We start from the raw sequence: 18867 nt of genomic DNA, 5'->3' as shown, positions 1-18867 counted from the left end.
CTCTTAGCTCCACAATAAGCCACAGGGAGCTGGTTAAGTCCTCTGCTTGCAGATTGCCTGCCCTTATCTCCTGAAATGTGTTTCTCCGCTGCAGTGATCATTATTCTAGGCACTCAGACACAGACTAATCCCCTCAACCGCACTCCGAGAGAAAGAGAATGGGAAAGGCAGAACGCTCCTCTGACTGCACATATGTCTGTATTTCAACAACAGTGCCATTTGAAGGGGAAAAGAAAGAAAGGAGGGATGACATGCTTGGAAAAAAAGAGGAAGGGCGAGAGGGAAAATGAAAATCAACAACAGCAAATATCACTTTCCACCTCGAACGGCTCCTTATTGAAATAAACCTGGGGATTTAATCACAGTGTCCTTGCGAGGCTGACAAAGCGGGAAAGAAAGGTTATTTATTGGTGAAACATGTTTTTGCTAATATTATTTGACGCATGGATGAACCATAAAATCCCACAACGCCAACAAACACAATCCAAGACATTGTGTCCTGAGTATTAGACAATAGCAAAGATATTTGCAGCATTCAGAGCGTCAGCCGGTCGATGCACAAACTGCATGAAAACGTAGTTACTCTTGGATTAAATTCGTCCACTGCTTTGAAGTTCACAATTGCTTGGGTCGCTGGCTGGTTAGCCGATGTGCTAGTTCTACTCCTACCTTAAGGGTGTTGTTGTTCTGTGTCTGTGTATGTGTGTGTATATGTGTGTGTGTGTGTGTGTGTGGTGGGTGCCGCTGATGAAAGCAAAACAAACGTAAACAGCTAATCCTGGATGATAATAAAGCACTGAGAAGAAACATAAACATTATTAAGGAATCAATTTGACATGCATGTTTAAAGAGATGAGGTCTCCAGATGGTTAGCACAAAAAAACATTTAATTATGTGGGTTGGGACTGTTGTGCAGTGTCCTAATGTGGCCAGGAGACAGAATGACCCTTAATTAGAGGAAGACAGGAGTGGAGGAGGAGGAGGAGGAGGAGGAGGAGGAGGATTAATGCACTCAGCACGTACTGCTCTGTATTGTTTTTTTTTTTTCCCTCCTCCCTTTGCTTGATTAAAAACTCTGGACATTAGCGAGCAGCAAATGAGCAGCTCCACTACAGGGAATTGCCAACACTTTCTTTGTCGATAATTGCCATCATCAAAAAATGTGAAGTTCTGAAACAGACGTTTCGTGATAAGATGTGTGGGATAGTACACACAGGAATGAAATTCTAATTATGCATGGTCAGTGTAAGAAGCAGAAGTGTGCTAAAACATCTGCAATGTCAAACATCAACTGAGCATACCACAATGAAAGAAGTGGCCTTGGGAGCTGGGAATGTTATGTGTACATTTTACCAATGCTTTCACATAAAGGACAGCACAGTGACTAGACTGACTTCTGGGAATAAGTGAAGCGGCCAGTCTGTCAAGAACATTTTTAATCCCCTTGAGGTATGCCATAATCCCCAGTGACACCTTTCTGAGGGGCTGATGCATTTGGGAAATGACAGCTTTGTGCATGAGTGAGACGCAAATGCTTGGTAGGGGACAGGGCTTGTCCAGATACGAGACAGGAGACAACCCGCTCTCCCAATGGGAGGTGTGAATGTCTTTATGTCAATCAGCTCAGCGTGGCGCTTTGAAGTAGTCGGGCAGGTTACAGACGGGATGGTAATTTTTAGAAGACGATGCAAATCCCCAAACCCTGAATGAGTATGAACTGCGCTGAACTGTCTTCTGTAACTTTGTTGGAGGAGCTGCTGAACAGCTGCAGCTGTTTGATAAAGAGAAAAATACAGTAGATCCTCAGTCAAAAATCCTTGTATCAAGGGGCCGAGCTGCTGCTAAAAATATACAGCAAATAATATAGATTTGACTGAATGGGAGCTTCAAACTAGACTGGGTGGAATACCCCTCGTCTTATCCTGTGTTCATTTGCAGGGCAACCTCTAAGAAAGGTGGCTAAATGTTTTATTCATACATCTAAAAATGGATTGTGCTGTGACAGAATCAGGCAACTGTCTTGTTGTATGTACAGTAATAGCTCAACAGTGGGAAGAAAGAAGAGTGGAGTGAGGTTTTTCCATTAAACTGCTTTTCACCCACACTTTGCAATGCAGGAAACAAGTGCACGCAGAACGGAATGTTTTCAGTGTTAATGCAGTCAAGTGTTACATGAAAAACGAGGAAAATTTAATAGGGAGTGATGCATTATTACTGTGCATTTGTTGGAAAGAGAAACATCCTGAAAACAGCAAAAATAGTACTTAGCAAGAGACATCTTTCTGACATCTTTCTGCACTCACTGCACACGTGCGGGACTGCATCTATATTTGTACTTGTAGTAGCGCTACACATTCAAACGTTTTCATTATTGGGTTGCAACTGACAGTTATTTCATTTGTGAATAATCTGTCGATTATGTTCATGAATAGTCAATTAATTGTTTGGTTAAAAATATTTCACAAAATCTGTGAGAAAATGTCCAAAGTGACGTCTTCAAATTGCTTCTTTTAATCCAACCAGTACCTGAAGACGCTTCATTTACTGTCATAAACGACAAAGACGAGCAGCTGGAATCAGCAAACGTTTGACTTTGTTGAGTATCTTTTAATTAATGTTTCTCTTTTTAGAAGCTACAAACAGCAAAATGTCAGACAGCTTTGTTTGATAAGTGACTTAAAGCAGCCTTCACTGATTGTTAATGGCCAATTGGGGACACCTGAACAAGATACCTGACCAATATTTGATATTTACTTATTTTAGCTCTGCTTTGGTCTTCACCAAATCTTGAAGGAATTACCTGGTTCTGTAGGTGCTAAACCATACGTGGAATTGTCCCAACCACTGTTTTAAAGGGGTCATTTGTTAAAATGTTCTGAAAAACCAAGAAATATAAACTAAGAAATGAAAGCGACTGATTGACATGCACCTGTGCTTTCAACATTTGCTGTAATATTGGATATATTAATAATATAATATATTAATAATATGGATGACTGTTACTTGGTAGGTCACCATTATTGTGCGTTTTATGCAGAATATTTTCATATTGTCGACAATATAGTAGCCATAGACATCCCTTTTTAGGGACTTTTCCTGTTGTAATTATTTACTCAGACCTCATACTGATCCCCCTATTACATTGCCTCAATCACATTTGTTGACCATTTAAAATGATCCCTTCATCTGGCCCTTACGTATGTCCTCACTACTTTTTAACAGAAAGTGACTCCCTTCTGCTAAACGCTCCTCTATGTTGCTTACTTTGTCGTGTGCAGTAGGTTTTTATCTGATCTTTCATACTGAAAGCATCTGCCTGCTGCTCCATCTCTGTGGGTTTGTCACCAAAAGTGACACCTTCCATGATATGCATAGTCATATAATCCATTGCTTATACAAAAGTATTGATTGCTGCAGGTTTACACAGTTAATGATAACCAAAACTGAAAAAAAGAGCAATCGATTTAGCACCAACATGTACAGTTCTGTAAATGCTGTGTGTGCGTATCTGTGGCATAGTGCCATTGATTTTTTTTTCACCTGGGTTTTAGGCAGTCTTTGTTTGCAAACGCTCATCTTGATCTTGTCAGGGATAGAAATGTGTTTGATCTGCTGAGTCCTTGATACAGTCACACATTTGCCAAACAAAGGATGATAAAAAGGATGCCAAACCATGTGAATAACAGTTAAACTTCCATTGATGCTGCAGAAAATAACACTTCGAGATTACTGTACGCCTGCTGTCTGTGCAGGCATGCGTAATTTCCAAAGTGCATTCCCCTGTCCTCTGGCTCAAACGTTCAAACATATTAGCACCATTTAGACACTTGAGACTAAAACCATTTGCCTTCACTCAATGCCAGAGCACAAGGCAGAAACATGTTTTCTAAAGCTGATCTGCTGACGGTTTCATTTCTGTCTCGTTCCAATGTGAAATTTTAGCAGCAGTTAGAGGCAGAGCCATTAAATGAGTGTCAGAGTTGCTTCCGGGACTCTAATAATCTCATTACTGTACATCAAGAAGTCAACCATCCTGCTGGGAAGACAGCGATTCATTCTCTTTCCCCCCGCAGATGTCAAAATAGAGGACAACTATTGGGGCGGATCTCTGTGATGTGCATCGACGGCACGTCTCCAGCACGCCCCTCATCGCCGTCTCTTGATGTATGGTCATTAGGATGGCGCTCCATCATCAGGGTTTACTGTGACTGTTACAAATCAATCGAAGAGAAGGGGGCGCTCAGAGGAGTTGATTGGGAGGGTGCATGGCCAAAAAATGTGGTGATAATCAGACAATCAAGCACGCCCACATAGAAAGTGATTAAGTCCTCTTGAGTGAAGTAAAAGAGCCGAGATTTAATCAAACACGAACCCACCCCCCCTTCACTAATTGCAAATATGAAGCCAAGGCACTGATCATCAGCTAGTGCACGTACCCTGCTCATTTCTCCTTCTCCCAACTCCCCCCTGCTCCCCTCAGCATGCACACTGTTGATAGAATAAGCACTCCAAACCCTGACTCCCACCTTCAGCTACCATTTGAGCATCAGCACGACCTGCTTTCAACATCAAAGCGACACAGTATTAATGACTGTTTCTGCAGCCGACACAAAGTAAGCGTGGCCGCTGTTTGTCCAGCGCAGGTTTGATTACAAGAGTTGTGAAATCCCAACAAAGAACACGCGGATAAACAAAGATGTTGAGCTTGCAGTAAAGCATGTACAGCTATTTGTAGCTTCAGTGCATCTCTACAAATGTGCTGTGCCCTGGTGTAGCCCGCAGGCCCGTTTAGCTGAGTCATAAACTTGATATCTCACTGAAAGTTGAACTCGCAGAAAAATCTATTATAAATCAGCGTTGGATCAATCAGCCCAAATGTAGCCTGCGTGGCTGTTATTTTGACATATTTTGTGCTCTGTGCCTGGTATAAAATTTGATTCCAGATTGTCACATGCAGGGTTTATTGCCATACTTATTCATTTTCTGCCTGCAGCAGAGAGATATTCTTCTTGTTGGCCCTCTTGTTCTCTTTCTGCACAGTCCATAATGAGTGGACATAACAGCAGCAAAGCAACATCCTTTAATGCAAGCAGAGAGCGAATGAAGGCTAGCTAGGGTACATACATTATGTGGATCTGTAAAAAGAGCACAACCAAGCCATTACAAAGGGCATTTGACAATAATGCAATCCGACCACGCACATACATTATCAGGATCTGTATAATGAAAAGGACAAGGCAAGTACAGATGAGAAAAGAAGTACAGGAGTCAAACAGATGAAGGTCAAGCTGCGTAACAACTAATAATGTATCAGGATGGCACTGAATAGAGCGTATCCTCCCTCGCTGCATGTGATTCTGAAGATTGTGCTACATGTCGTGTACTCCTATTTCCAAGCAGCTGATATTTTCCATGTTCCATTAATGATTGCCAAAATCTAAAGAGATTAAATAATTTTCTTGACTCTGAAGATAGACATGAATAATGTCTGTTTGAACTGCAGCCACTTAGTATTTTGGCTGATTATCGCAGCACCATGTGGTCAGTCAGCTCTACATTTGTTCTGCAGAAAGAATTGGCAGGAATAGAATAATTGGCATAGTGGTTATGTCTAAACCAAGACTGGATGCGGTGATGGTGCATATTGTCCTACTGGTCAACAATTGGAGAGGTTGGATCTTCTCTCATCTGCTATGGTTGAACGAGTTTATTGATGGTTATGTATAATTTGAGAAGTTTTAAATGCTTTTAGCAACCTGCTATCACACCAAACTGTGTAATAGACCCGCCAGTTAATCTAGTCCTGTCTGTTTGGCCTCGCCTATTCATGAAAACGAACACGTTCTCTTCCATGTTCAAGTATGTACAAGCATGCTATGTCAGGTTACACTTTCAAAATAAAAGCACCAAAGTGCCTCTGTTAGGTTGAGGCACCAAAACTGCTCGGTTAGATTCCGGCACCAAAACTACTCGGTTAGGTTCAGGCAACAAAACTACTCGGTTAGGTTCTGGCACCAAAACTACTTGGTTAGGTTCAGGCAACAAAACTACTCGGTTAGGTTCAGGCAACAAAACTACTCGGTTAGGTTCAGGCAACAAAACTACTCGGTTAGGTTCAGGCAACAAAACTACTCGGTTAGGTTCAGGCACCAGAACTGCTCGGTTAGGTTCAGGCAACAAAGCTACTCGGTTAGGTTCCGGCACCAAAACTACTCGGTTAGGTTCAGGCAACAAAACTACTTGGTGAGGTTGAGGAAAAGATCAGTTTTGCTTAGAATAACTACTTCCTGGCTATATTTGCCTCGCCCAGGACTTGAACCGGGTCACCTTGATGAAGGGCCCTTGAATAAATCACACAACTATTCCAGACCTCCTGAGAAAATGGACCATCTGGTTCTTTGACTTGCATTTATCTGTTCTTCCGATCATTACCGCCCCCTGCTGGCACTGCACCTTCATACATCTGCGGACTTTTAGCACCTAGCGAGCCACATGCTGACCTCACGGGGATCGGCAGGTTTATTACACACTCTGACGTGCGACTGGGGTGGCTTTTAGCAGATTTTTTTAGCTCATTCATTCATAGCAGGGTTCCCATGAGTCTTTGAAATCCTTGGAAAAGAGGGGGAATATCATGCCCTTGAAAGTTTGTGAAAAAAGCATAAATAGACGTGGGTCATTTAAAGTGTTTTTTTACCTTGTGCAAGAAAACTGATTTTGAAAAGTTCTTTTGATGTGTTTTTTAACTAAATGTTGGTTAACGTGCTGCATTCTGCTGTCTGTGTGTGTCTCCTGTGGTTTCTGCCATCACTATAACACGGAGCAATCAAGACTCTCTCTCTTTTTAATTGTTGTCTGTGAGCGCCTGTATAGCCTGCTCATTCTCATTATAAGAATTCTCAGTGTTGTAACGGTAATTAACCTTGATCCATGTCTAAAACTATGCCTACATGGGAATTAGGCCTGGAAAGTCCTTGAATTTGATGTCTAAGAAGGTATACTCTGTCATAGAGATAAGATATTCTGTTGTATTATAGTTGTTTGTTGAGTGATTACAAGCTCTCTTGGTGGACTTAATAGCTGCTGGATAATGTAACTGATTGCCATCATTAGAATTGAAATGATTAGTTGATTGGTTTATCAATTGGCAGAAAATGAAACGGTGTGAAGAAATGGTGTCACAGGTAACAATATCATCAGAACATTACTTTGTCTTGTAGGGGGATATGATAAATCAAATGTATTAAATCACAGACATTGTGAATCTCCTGCCAACTTATATTTGTTCTCACTGTGTTTTTTTTTTTTTTCAATGAATAAATAATCTGGATTTCTGCAACCAGCATCATTCTAATCAGATGTTCAAACAATCCAGTCAGACCAAAGTGCAGTTCAGAAGTCCAAAATGGTCATATTGTAATTAATCCAGACAAACGTATAAATAAACCAACACAAGAAAAGATATGTCATATACTGAAATATATATATATATATATTTACAAAAAAACTTGAATTAATATGTATCTGTGATGATTTTTAAATAATATCAATTAATAACAGATTGAATGAATATATGTAAATCTGGTTATTAATTCATTGGTCTATATTTTTAAAACTGTTAAAAATACATCACAGTTATAGTGATTATAAAAAGGCTAGTTCATTTAATGAGAAACACGGTCTGTCAGCTTTTAACAGCAGCAAGATTAGTTAATGATCAACCTGTCAATCAGAAACCAATTTAATGACTAGCATTTTGATAATGTTGGCCAAACAGGTGTAAGTACATTTGCCTTTAAAAGCATCTATTCATCTGTGCAATTTTCACTCGCCGGCAAACTCAGGATGTGTGGCTCCTCATTTGTCATCAACTCTGACAGACTTAATGAGTGACTGAATAATCACAAGTTACAGCCCCAGTTTGATTACATTTGTGACCCATTAACTTTAATATTATCCAGCATTACCAAAGGAGTAAAAAAAAGTACAGTTTAATGTTGCTGAAATAACGTTGCAGTGGCAAATATCTGTCGGGCTGGAGGATTGCGTTCTTCCTCAAATCTTTTCTCTCCTTGTAATTGACTTAGACACCTGACAAGTTGTACGACACAGCCAAAGCTAGACTGTTTGGCTCCGAGCACCAATTAGGTTGTGAACACAAACCGTTTAAGGCTACTTTTGACAATGAGCACACACAGCCCAAACAGTGAAAACCCGTAGCTTGTTGACAAAGGAAAGCGCAGATACACTATCTCTCAGGTTGCTCCTCTGGGCATATGATGAAATTATAAGTCCTTGAGATTGGAGTGTTTTTCACCCGCGACTTCAGAGCCCCAGACTCCGTTGATCTCTTTAAACTCCTCAGAAATGCATTGCCAGCTGCCAGCCGCCAGCCACATGCCAGTCATCTATTCCACTAGTCTTTAATAAAGTCGCCCATAGAGACAGAGAGATAAACACAATCCCTTGTTTTGATGCCCTGTGGAGGAAAAGGATTCCTCTAAGTCTTCGTGAAGACATGTCCACAAAACAAGGTTGCAGAGGTCATCGTTTCACCTCTCACATGACATCTCCCTGGGCTTTACTGATCAGTGTGTATGAACGTGTTCCATTCGTTTCCATTCATTATTTATTGCAAACTGGACATTGCTGCATTCCCTTCTCTTTCATATTACCACATATACTGTTGATGTATGTTAAGCTCATATCAGGGCTGCTCTGCCGTTAAACAAAACTGACACTAATTACATTAAGGCGGGCAGTCATGAAATTTTCTGTGTGATCAAAATGAACTATAAATAAAATATCCCAACCCTGAAGCCGAAATGCAGTAGCAGCACCCTCTGCAGAGAAATGGAGCCCTGTATTTGAAATCCTGTGACAGAAATTTGCCCCGAGCCCAGTTTTGTACAATCAGCTTTGACTAAGAAATATATGAAATATAAACTGTCCCCTGAACAGCAGTGATGGACCTCCCCATCCAGAGAAAATTGGACACCCCAAGTGAATTTATTTGCCTCTTCTCCTCTCTTTGATATCATCAAGCAGTCAGAGAGGGTTAGGAAACCTGAGAAAGATGAGTGCAGTTTACCTACAGCAGGAGGAGTTATATCAATATAAGACCTACCAATATTGGTTGTTGTATATGTCTTAAACTGGTCTTGAAGGCCTCGGTTGACTGAATTTATTTGAATTCACTTGACTTTTGCCTAGAGAAATGAGCAGTGACACGTGTGAGGTCTGAGTTTCAGAGTTGTTAGTGGCCCTAATGACTCTGAAACTCCTCTCCAGTTAGTCAGAACTGAAGAAGCCTCTTGGATGAGAGGTGAAACGTCTTCAAGAAACTGAAACAAGTCCAGTTGCCTACGATACAGCACTTTTATTTTATAATTACCAATTAAATGATTTTTCTTTGGTAGGAAAACGTGCGAAAGATCACTTTGCAGATCTTTTTCCAAGGTGCCTGTGGCCCCAACATCTCCACCAGTCAGATGGTTAGGGTGGCCTCCGTGTAGCCTGATAGACAAACCTGGGGCTAAAACATCTTCACATTTTACTGCACATAAATCCAGTTGATGTGAGTGTATGGAGGGTTTTCTCTAACATTATAAGGCATAGGCATAGCAACCAAGCTGTTTTGGGGCACCACCTATGCCAGATAAATGTGAAATCACTTAGAGCGCCACCCTCTTTTTCAGGAACACCCTAATCACATTTACACATTTACACGTAGCAGTGGCCCAGTAAATCCACAGTCTGATCTGCTGGCCACTGAGCAGTAGGGGTTAAGGGCCTTGCTCAAGGGCACCTTAACGGTAACCCTCACTGTTAAAGTGATGAGGGACGTTCCTCCCCCGGTTCTCTGTGTAAATGACTCATTTCCTCAGCTGAATGTCTGTCATAAGTTTATTAAGGTGTATTTGTAAGATGCACCAGTTGTAAAATTCTAGGCCAAAGGCAATACTGATGTCCAAACAACAATTTGGCCGATGCAGATACCGGCGGCATGTTGTCTATTTTGCTTTTGTTCTTATTTATTCCTCCCCTTTGCCACTGAAACAAAGACATTTTCATCATAAAAGGTTGAAAGTCATTCAGCCCTTCATCACACTATCTTTGAAAGCACGAATTTATGAAATGACCTTTAAGATAACCTTCTTTCACAAGAAAAAAAGATAATTTTTTTGATTCAAAAGCCTTTTTAGCCCACTTTAGAAATACCCAGTCAGTGAGAATTTTTCAGTACTTACAGCCTTACAAACCGATGGTAGGAATGTCAGAAGCCAGGAGATCATGAATACTGGCAGTCAATAAGGCTTATACCGCCTGAAACCGATTTCAACTTTATATTGCCGCCTTCAAGTTTAGACTCATTTTCCCTTTTGCAGCCATTTTGATACTCGGATATTTACATCTACTTTTGCTTTTTCTAGCTTTATTAGCAGATTAATCAATGATATGTCCCTTCCTTTTGTTTTCTGGGGATATCTGGAGAGGTCTGGATCTTGAATCTTCTGATCCTCACTGGAGTCTAGAGGGTTTAGAAATGTAATGATGGTCAAAAAGGTAATACGTATCACACAGTATGTAGGATAGATTTATAATGAGCACACAATGGACCATGACGAGGTGTTATGGAAGATGAGGGGGATTTCAGAACCAATCAAGACCATGCTGAAAACCTGTGATAATACTCGAAGCATGGGTCTTTAGCTTCCAGTCACTCTTTTCTGATTTGAATGTATCCTCATACTGTTTCACTCTCAGCCGGCCTGACACTTCTGTGCTTCCGGCCCGTGATGTTTGTGTAATGGCCCGCAACCTGTTGACACTTTTATCACCCATAGATTTTGGAAGGCAGTAGGCGCCATATGCATCATTGGTCCGCACTTTGCCAAGCATGATTTATCGGCTCCTGCAAGGGAAGTCAATGGCTAAATTAGCACTCTGACTGGAGGCGTAATTTCATTTATGAGCTGGAGTTGTAGAGTGCGGCTGGACAGAAGTGGATATATCCTCGTATTAGTTATGGAAGTGGTCTGTCTTTAAGTAATAACTCTGGTTCTCTGCATTTAAATGATCGAATTTGTGTGCAGGAATTGATTATCAGCCAGTTCTAAATGTCTTTGACTACATTAAAAATTCAGCGAGTGCAGAAATGCGCCAAACGGTGTCAACAGAGTAATTGGTCCTATCCACAAGGCCATAGATGTGTAAACATGTTCTGATTTCTTGCTTTGAAAGTTGTGTTTCGTATTAGTACAATCTAGCAACTGATTAACTACCTGATTCAACAGGATCTTTGACTCCTTATCTAATTACAGGCTTGATATTTACCACGGAAAGGACAGTCGGCTCTCATCAAGAGCCGGGCCTGCAATCAACAGCGGCTTTCTAATTACTAATTTATTTGCCAGGCCACGTTTAGATTAGATGTGGCCTGAGCCCGCTCAACTTGTTAAATAGCTCACCTCTGGAAATGTTTGTGTATTTTATACTTGTAATAGTGAAGTCTTTTGCCCTTTAAATATGAATGAGTATGTGTTTGTACCTGTTCAGTAATTGTAAAATACACCTGGGTTGGCCAGAATTGAGCTTCAGGGTCTGAAAGGTAATGTTTGTTGAGTTTTTCCACGTAATGCTCAGTATAGGTATACAGGCTGTCCAGTCTTGTCAAATTCTCCCAGCAGAGATGTCTGATGGAGGTCCAGTGGAGGATTAGCAGAGCTGAAACGCTGTAGTAATTAATTATGTAACAGAAGACAACGACGTGTTGTGTTGTTTGGTCAATAATGGGTGCAGTGTTGCTCTAATGCTCGAAAATAAAATTGAGCAGCGTGATGATTGATTGTTTCTAAATTTGGGTTACTGTGAAAGTAGACCGTCTTGTTTTCAGCTCTCATCATTACTCCAAGACACTGTAGCTGTGTCCCAATTCTGGGAATGCACCAGTCAAACGTGTTTACAGCAAAAAAATCATAGCAGTTGGTTGGCCAGTTATTTCTGCAGGCTTGGCAGAGGAACATTATATAAATTCTTACACAGAAAGCAGATATAGGGCTGGGCAATACGCCAAAAAACTCATTATGATATATATATATATATATACAATATCAGTTTATATCACTATACACTAATCTGGTGAGCTTCATAATTCCCTTAACCTTAACATTCAGTAGGAGGAGTAGATCAAGAACCCTCAACTGACCAAGATTTACATGAGCTGCAAACAGAGAATGTATTTATGTGAGGAAATTCAACTACAATAAACTGACATCTTAAATCTTGTTTGTCTAAACTCTGAAATGTTTACAGCCAGGAAGCTTGCACATTGGGTCAGTTATGTTTATCAGTTCAGATTTCTACTATTAAAAAGCCATTAAAAAGCAACAGCAGGTGCAGCACAGTAACATCACCATTTGTTGCTGCTGTGTTCCTCTGAGAGCCTTCGGGTGGATGGGTCTAATTGCTGGTGCTTCAGGTGATAAACTTAATTTGTGGTCTTTTCCGTCTTTGCTGGTACATGTGTTTTGCTTTGGTAACCTACAGACACCATCATCTGTGTTATGTTGGACTGGTAGCCCCGGGGCTTTAGGTTGCCAATGTATCTCCACACCCCTGATGTCTTATTGCATCGTCTATCCACAGCAGCTCCTTACATTTAAGGTTGTTGTGACTGTTGAGCTGTTGTTTTCTCTGCCGACATGAATAAGTTCCCTCCGGCAATGCTCGTCTCTCCCATCCAACCATCTGACTTGTACAACAATTACACAATTAATTGGCATAACGAAACCGAACCGCTGTGTCTACTTTGGAAAGCCTTATAAATAGCTTTTTATCTGTGATGTGATTGGTTGTAAGTAGATTATCAAGCAATGTAACATAGGGCATTTTATGTTGCAGTCAATGTATATTTAGTTGTATATCACCCATCCCTCATCAGACGTATCAACAGTACAGTTATTCACAAATTATTCACAAAACAGAAATTAGATAATACACCTTGCTGAAACATGTTGTGACATATAAGTTTGAACATTGAAAAATGTTATTTCATGACATAATTAGCACATTTCAGTTGAATATTTAAAGTCAGGTTGGGACAGATGTTGTGACATATTCATGCTATAGAGTGACATTCCTGTTGATTAGTCTCAACTTGTGATAGCTCCTGCTAATTTTCTTTGTTCTAATTTTTTTAAACTGCTCAAGTTGAAATATTACGTTTTTATTTTGTTATTGTTATCAGTTGGTTGTTGTTGTTCAGGCGCAGAGGTTTTTCGTCTCTGGGGAGTTCTGGTAATTGTCTGATTTTGTTGTGCAAAACTCACATATCAAAGTGCTTACTAACGGGCCCATTTTATGTCTGACAAATAGTGCTCGTTGGATTTTGACAGGAAACAATATTTTTTACATTTTTTGATTCTGTCACCAACTCTCCAGTTTGTTACCTTGCAAACAGGTATTTATAAACATCCATGCTTTTCCAAGCTACGCATATATAATAATAAGAGAAAGAGTGACATATAATCTCCTCACAAACACAGCATGAATTATTTATTTGCCAGTATGTTTATCCTATGTTCTCCAAAGCATTGCATGAATCTTGTTTGAGACCAAGCTGAGGTGTGCTATAGAATCCAAGGGTTATTTTCACAGTTCATTGATGTGCATCTACAAATATGAAATACAAAAATAACCACCAGTACCACCAGTATGTAAAGCGTTTTTCGATGCGCAATAAAAATGGATTGCTCTGTTATGTTGTGACATTTCCCTGTGGAAAAAGGGACTAAAAAAGTCCATGTTTCTTAACATGTTTTATTCATGGGCGATAAAATGAAATTGTTTAAATTATAATGTTACTGTTGCACCCTGGTTTGAAAATACAGTGGTATTGTAAAATATATTTATAAAGTCTTAAACTGCAACACAGCTGAGCAATTGGCATGAAAGTCTTAATCCTCATGGTGTCAATTATGACTGAACAAGTGGCTCGTTTTTCTCTTATTCCTCTCTCTCCTGGTGAGCAAGAGGCAGCGCTCTTCCATCTTTAATAGTCTTGTGAGGATATCCCCCAAAACTTTAATCTCCAAAGATGCATTTCTTCAGCAATGCCCGGGTAGACGCAAGCCTGAGAGAAGAATATTGAATAATGTAATGTCTGCGTTAGATCTGGGGAGTTTTCTGAAGCTGAGACATATGCCCAGGACCACTCTGCTGTGCAGTAATACTGCAAAGCTTACTGCTTACTGTTTTTAAATGGTTTATATCAAAGTGCATTACATGGGGTGTGTAATTTATTCTTATGAAACCCAAATCCATGTATTTACATGGACTAGTGCTGTAGCTATTTATAGTATTTTCATAATGTTGTGGATTATTTTGAAAATATCAAAAGTTGTGAAAAATGGCCAACACAATATCCAAGATCCCAATCTAACGTCTTCAATTTTCTCATTTTTGTCAGTCCAAAGCTCAAGAATAATTCATTTAGAACAGGATTCCAGGGTGCAACTATTTCCGTCGCACATCCCTCCAAAAACCTGTCAAGTTCGACTTAACACTTTCTTTGGTTGCACTGGTGCGCAACCAAAGAAATGAAAAAGTTAGAAAAAGAAATGATAAAGTTAGAAAAGGGATGAAAAAGTTAGAAAAGAGATGAAAAAGTTAGAAAAGGGATGAGAAAGTTAAGCGCACCAGTGCACCCAGTGTGAAACATTAGTCTGGAGACGTGTAGGATGATATAAACCTGAGAAATCTTGAAAGTCTTCACATTTGAGAAGCTTGAAATAGATAATGTTTGTTTTTTTGTTTTTTTTTTTATCATTAAATGTGACGATTGACTAAAAGATTAATCAACCAATCATTTAACTCACTAATAATCATAGTGGTTGAAGTCCCTCCTCAGGTATTTCTCCTGCAGCCATTCTACATCAGTGCACCTTGGCCACTGTAAATTTTAAACCCCATGAATCATGTTTTGAAGCTGTAAATCAAAAGCAAGTAATTTTGGCAACGCTCTATTCCCTGTATTCACACACCGTCTGTCTGCCTTTTCCCTGCAGCTTCACTCAAACTCAGATAAAGGCGATGGATCCGTCAGGTACATTCTGGACGGGGAAGGCGCTGGGACTATATTTATCATCGATGAGGTGACAGGAGATATTCATGCCACTAAGAGCCTGGATCGGGAAAAGAAAACGCATTATGTCCTGCATGCACAAGCCTTGGACCGCCACACAGAGGAGGCGCTGGAACCAAAGTCGGAATTCATCATCAAAGTACAAGACATCAATGACAATGCGCCCAAATTTCCAGATGGACCCTTTGTAGCTACGGTGCCTGAGATGTCTGAAGTGGGTGAGTAGTGCTACAAAATAAACTGGACCTTTTAAATAATTGCACTTTACTGTCAGCATCAGTGTGCCTTAATTTGAAGGATGAGAAAACTGTCTGAACTTGAGTGTTATGTAGTTTCTTTTCAGATATTCTGCGTGTTTAAAATCCCTTTTATCCTGACGGCAAAGAGAAAAATACTACGGCAAGAACTTTGGCTTTACATCTTGTGTATGTTTGAATATATTCATACACATGTCCTTCTTCAAGATGGTTTAAAAAGAGGTATTAGCATGAAGAACTGTGATCAAACATGTTACTACCCCGCACAGCATTCTGGTTTGTCCCCTATGTGATAAGGTTCTGCAGAATGTTTGATCTTCTGTAAGCCAGCCGAGTCCTCTTTTTCATCTTTGTTTTCTGGTTGCTGTGATGGTTTCCCGGGTGGGCAGGTCTTTATAAAGCACTCAATAATGCCTCCACAGCAATCCCCGCCATCGAGACTGTGGAGTCCTCCACATCATAGAGGAAAGAAAAGCCTCTATCCACCTCCTCTGAGACAGCTGCTCCTCGTATGCCCAGCATCATGTGGCAAACATCTATTTTTTATTTCTTTATTGTACTGTTCTGTTTTTAGCTCCGTGAACAAAAGCCACCCTTTTCTCAGTCCAGCGAATTCCGCCTCACAGCACAATAGCTCAGAAGTACGATGCTCAAATATTTCACAGCACTCCTTCAAAACATATGTAGGCTGTCCAAGCGGTGGCCAAACTGCTGTCAGAGCGATTTTGCCTCAAATAAACTATATGATAGGGAGTTTGTGGTGCCGGCAGTTTGTTGAAAAGATTGTATTTATATCTGCCTGTCTAAAATAATCCCTTCAGTTGCTGAAAAGAAGTAGAAAGACTTATTAGAAAAAAAATCTCAAAGAGGAAATGAACAGCTTCATCAGTTTCTTGCAGTGAGACGATGGAAATGTGCAAAACCGATTAAATATGCAAACCCCAATAGACCTGTAGGCGCCCTCTTTATAAACAGTCAATATCTCCCTGGTTGCATTCATGAATATTCAAGACCAGACGTGCCTGACACACATACAACTTTGCAAGTCAGTATATTTGTTTCCAAGTCGGATGTGTCAAGTACATATCTTAATCTCATCTGAGAGTACTGCACTGTATGTTCAAATGCTTTGTATGTAGAATAATAATATATTGACAGGTACTGAATATTTTATTTCAGGTAAAGGCCCAATCCATTTTCCAGTATTTACCCCTACCCCCTTGTTTTCGATTGCCCAATGCCCCTCAGAACAGAGCTACAAGGTGCAGTATCACCACTTTACTATATTCTGTCTTCAAGCTGGCCTCCGTTGGTCTCTTAGGCTGTGTTCGGTCCCTGTCCGGCCATGTTTGCTAATAGGCAGCTGAGCCGGTTATGGTGCCCATTCCAGCAGCTGTTCTCGCCAGTATTCCCTGTTTCCCCTTCCCACAGACTAAAAAATCTAAAAGTACATGTCAGATCAATTTTTTCAAAAGATGGCTTCTGTCATTTTAACTCAATCTAATCATGCTGGTGTATGTTCAAGTGTAATTTTGTTCTATTAAGTTATCTTTTAATTAATTATTTGATGCCACAAAACGGGGGTGTGACATCATGATTGACAGCTGAACCCTGCTCGCAATTAAGTTGGGCAGGTTTATGGGCGGGACTTCGATACAGAGGCTCCAACATCAGATATCTGTTGCACTGACTCTGGCTCCAAATGACGTCGCCAGTGCAAGATGGCATCGTCTGTATTCTGGATATTTGGGCTTCATTTTTGTGTGAAAAAGAAAGTGGAGACCTGTCATCCATACTTATGTATAATCAATGAATCGCTAGCTATATGGTTAAATGAGCTAACTGAGCTAACTAGCTATTGGCAGCTACAGTAAGCAGTACTCTGGTGATATACTGGTGATATGCTCCCCCCTATTTTACATATTGCACCTTTAAATCCTGCATACAATGATTTTGATGATTGGGTGAATTAGTTGCTGTAATCTTTATCTCAGAATGAGTGCATAGTAGGGTAATGGAAATACACGTGCAGCACTTGTCAGCATATTGGTGTTTTTCATTTAGTTTTACACAGACTACTCATTTTAAAGTTTCAATGTTCGCCGCAAACTTCATCATCAGTTACACAAAAAATAATCAATCACCATTGATGACCCAAGGGAGGAAATCAAGGACTGTGAAGGGGAAAATAATTAGCCTTTTTTCCCGCCCCCTCTTTTGCTGATGTCCATTAAAGTAATTCCTCTTCGGTTCGGCGTCTGCAGCGTCAAATCGGCTGTAACAATCAACTGTCCTCACACTCCACAGCGCTAATCCCCCAGCATTTGTCAATACTGGCGCTCCCAAGTGCAGGAAGGGGCTGTCTGGGAGTGTGGCAGCTAATTGGTTGTGATGTTCTTTTTTCCTGTCTGAATTGATTAGCTGGGCATGTGCCAGGTAGTCCAGCGTTACTGTTTCCCACCTCCCATTCAATGGTACAATAATATGTTTTAGAGTGCCAGATGAAAGGAGTATCAATTTCCCACCACTGTATGTCTCCCAGTTGAGATATCTCTAAATGGACATGCTGGAGATGATAGCTCTGCTTTCCTGCCAATCATTTCACTTCTGGGAAAAGGTTTAATAGTGGTTTTCAGAACTCGGTGGCAGAGGCAGCTTGTTTAGATGAATAGTTATGATTTAATGAGTGTTATTGGGACCAATGTAGCAGAATAGTGCGCATGGTTAAATGTGGACTCTTGATAAACAAAACAAAATAGAGAGTCAGGGTTGCATTCAAAGGACCAAGCACATACTTTTGATTTATTTCCCCCTATTAGCCTTTATCGAATGTTCCCAGTAGATGCTTCTATCCATCCTAAAACACAGATCAATTATGTTTACTACCCATGTTTTATGAAATGTAGTTGCACATTTTATTTTGCCTTCAAATTTCCAATCAGTTCCCATATCCAGTGGCAGGCTCCTCAGAAAATCAACACTTGGCCTCGTATTGACATCATTTATCCCATTACGATGTTATTATTCCAACCCGTCACCTCTCAAGCAACATCTTGGTAACTAATTGCAGCTTTATTACAGTGCACGTCAAGGAGATGTTTTTCCAAATGAGAGTGAAGCAAATGTCATGGTTTGTGGTTGTAATGCAGTTTCAGAGCCCAACCCTTGATCTTTAAAAAGTGCATTATGTGTTGTGGTCGCAGCCGCAAGTCCAGGGAGGTCAGGAGAGACGGATGGATTGAAACCTAAAGGAGGTGATGAAAGTGGATGTAAAAATAGGACACGGTATGTGACTGGGTTTATAATGGAAAAGGTGATCTGTATATGTTGAACCAGATTGCAAAATGTTTTTGAAAGAAATTCAGAAGCCATTTTCAAGCATAGTGTGTTTCTAAATAGCCGTTTTTCACCTGCTGTTCATACTGCGGGATGCTCTCTCATGGAGTCTCTCACTCTCATGGAGTG

The 18867-nt window shown here is 40.4% G+C and overlaps 1 protein-coding gene across 1 annotated transcript in view; it reads left to right on the top strand.

Annotated features, from left to right (window-relative positions):
• Positions 1-18867, top strand: part of LOC141014486 (cadherin-18) — a 95578-nt gene that overhangs the window by 23246 nt on the left and 53465 nt on the right. The window contains exon 3 of the mRNA XM_073488299.1: positions 15069-15363. Coding sequence (XP_073344400.1) covers positions 15069-15363 — 295 coding nt within the window. The remainder of the gene's footprint in view (positions 1-15068; positions 15364-18867) is intronic.

Source organism: Pagrus major, chromosome 19 (assembly GCF_040436345.1).
Source record: "Pagrus major chromosome 19, Pma_NU_1.0".
Classification (NCBI taxonomy): Eukaryota; Metazoa; Chordata; class Actinopteri; order Spariformes; family Sparidae; genus Pagrus; species Pagrus major.
The sequence above is the reverse complement of the archived record's forward strand: the minus strand, read 5'-3'. Positions and strand labels throughout refer to the sequence as shown.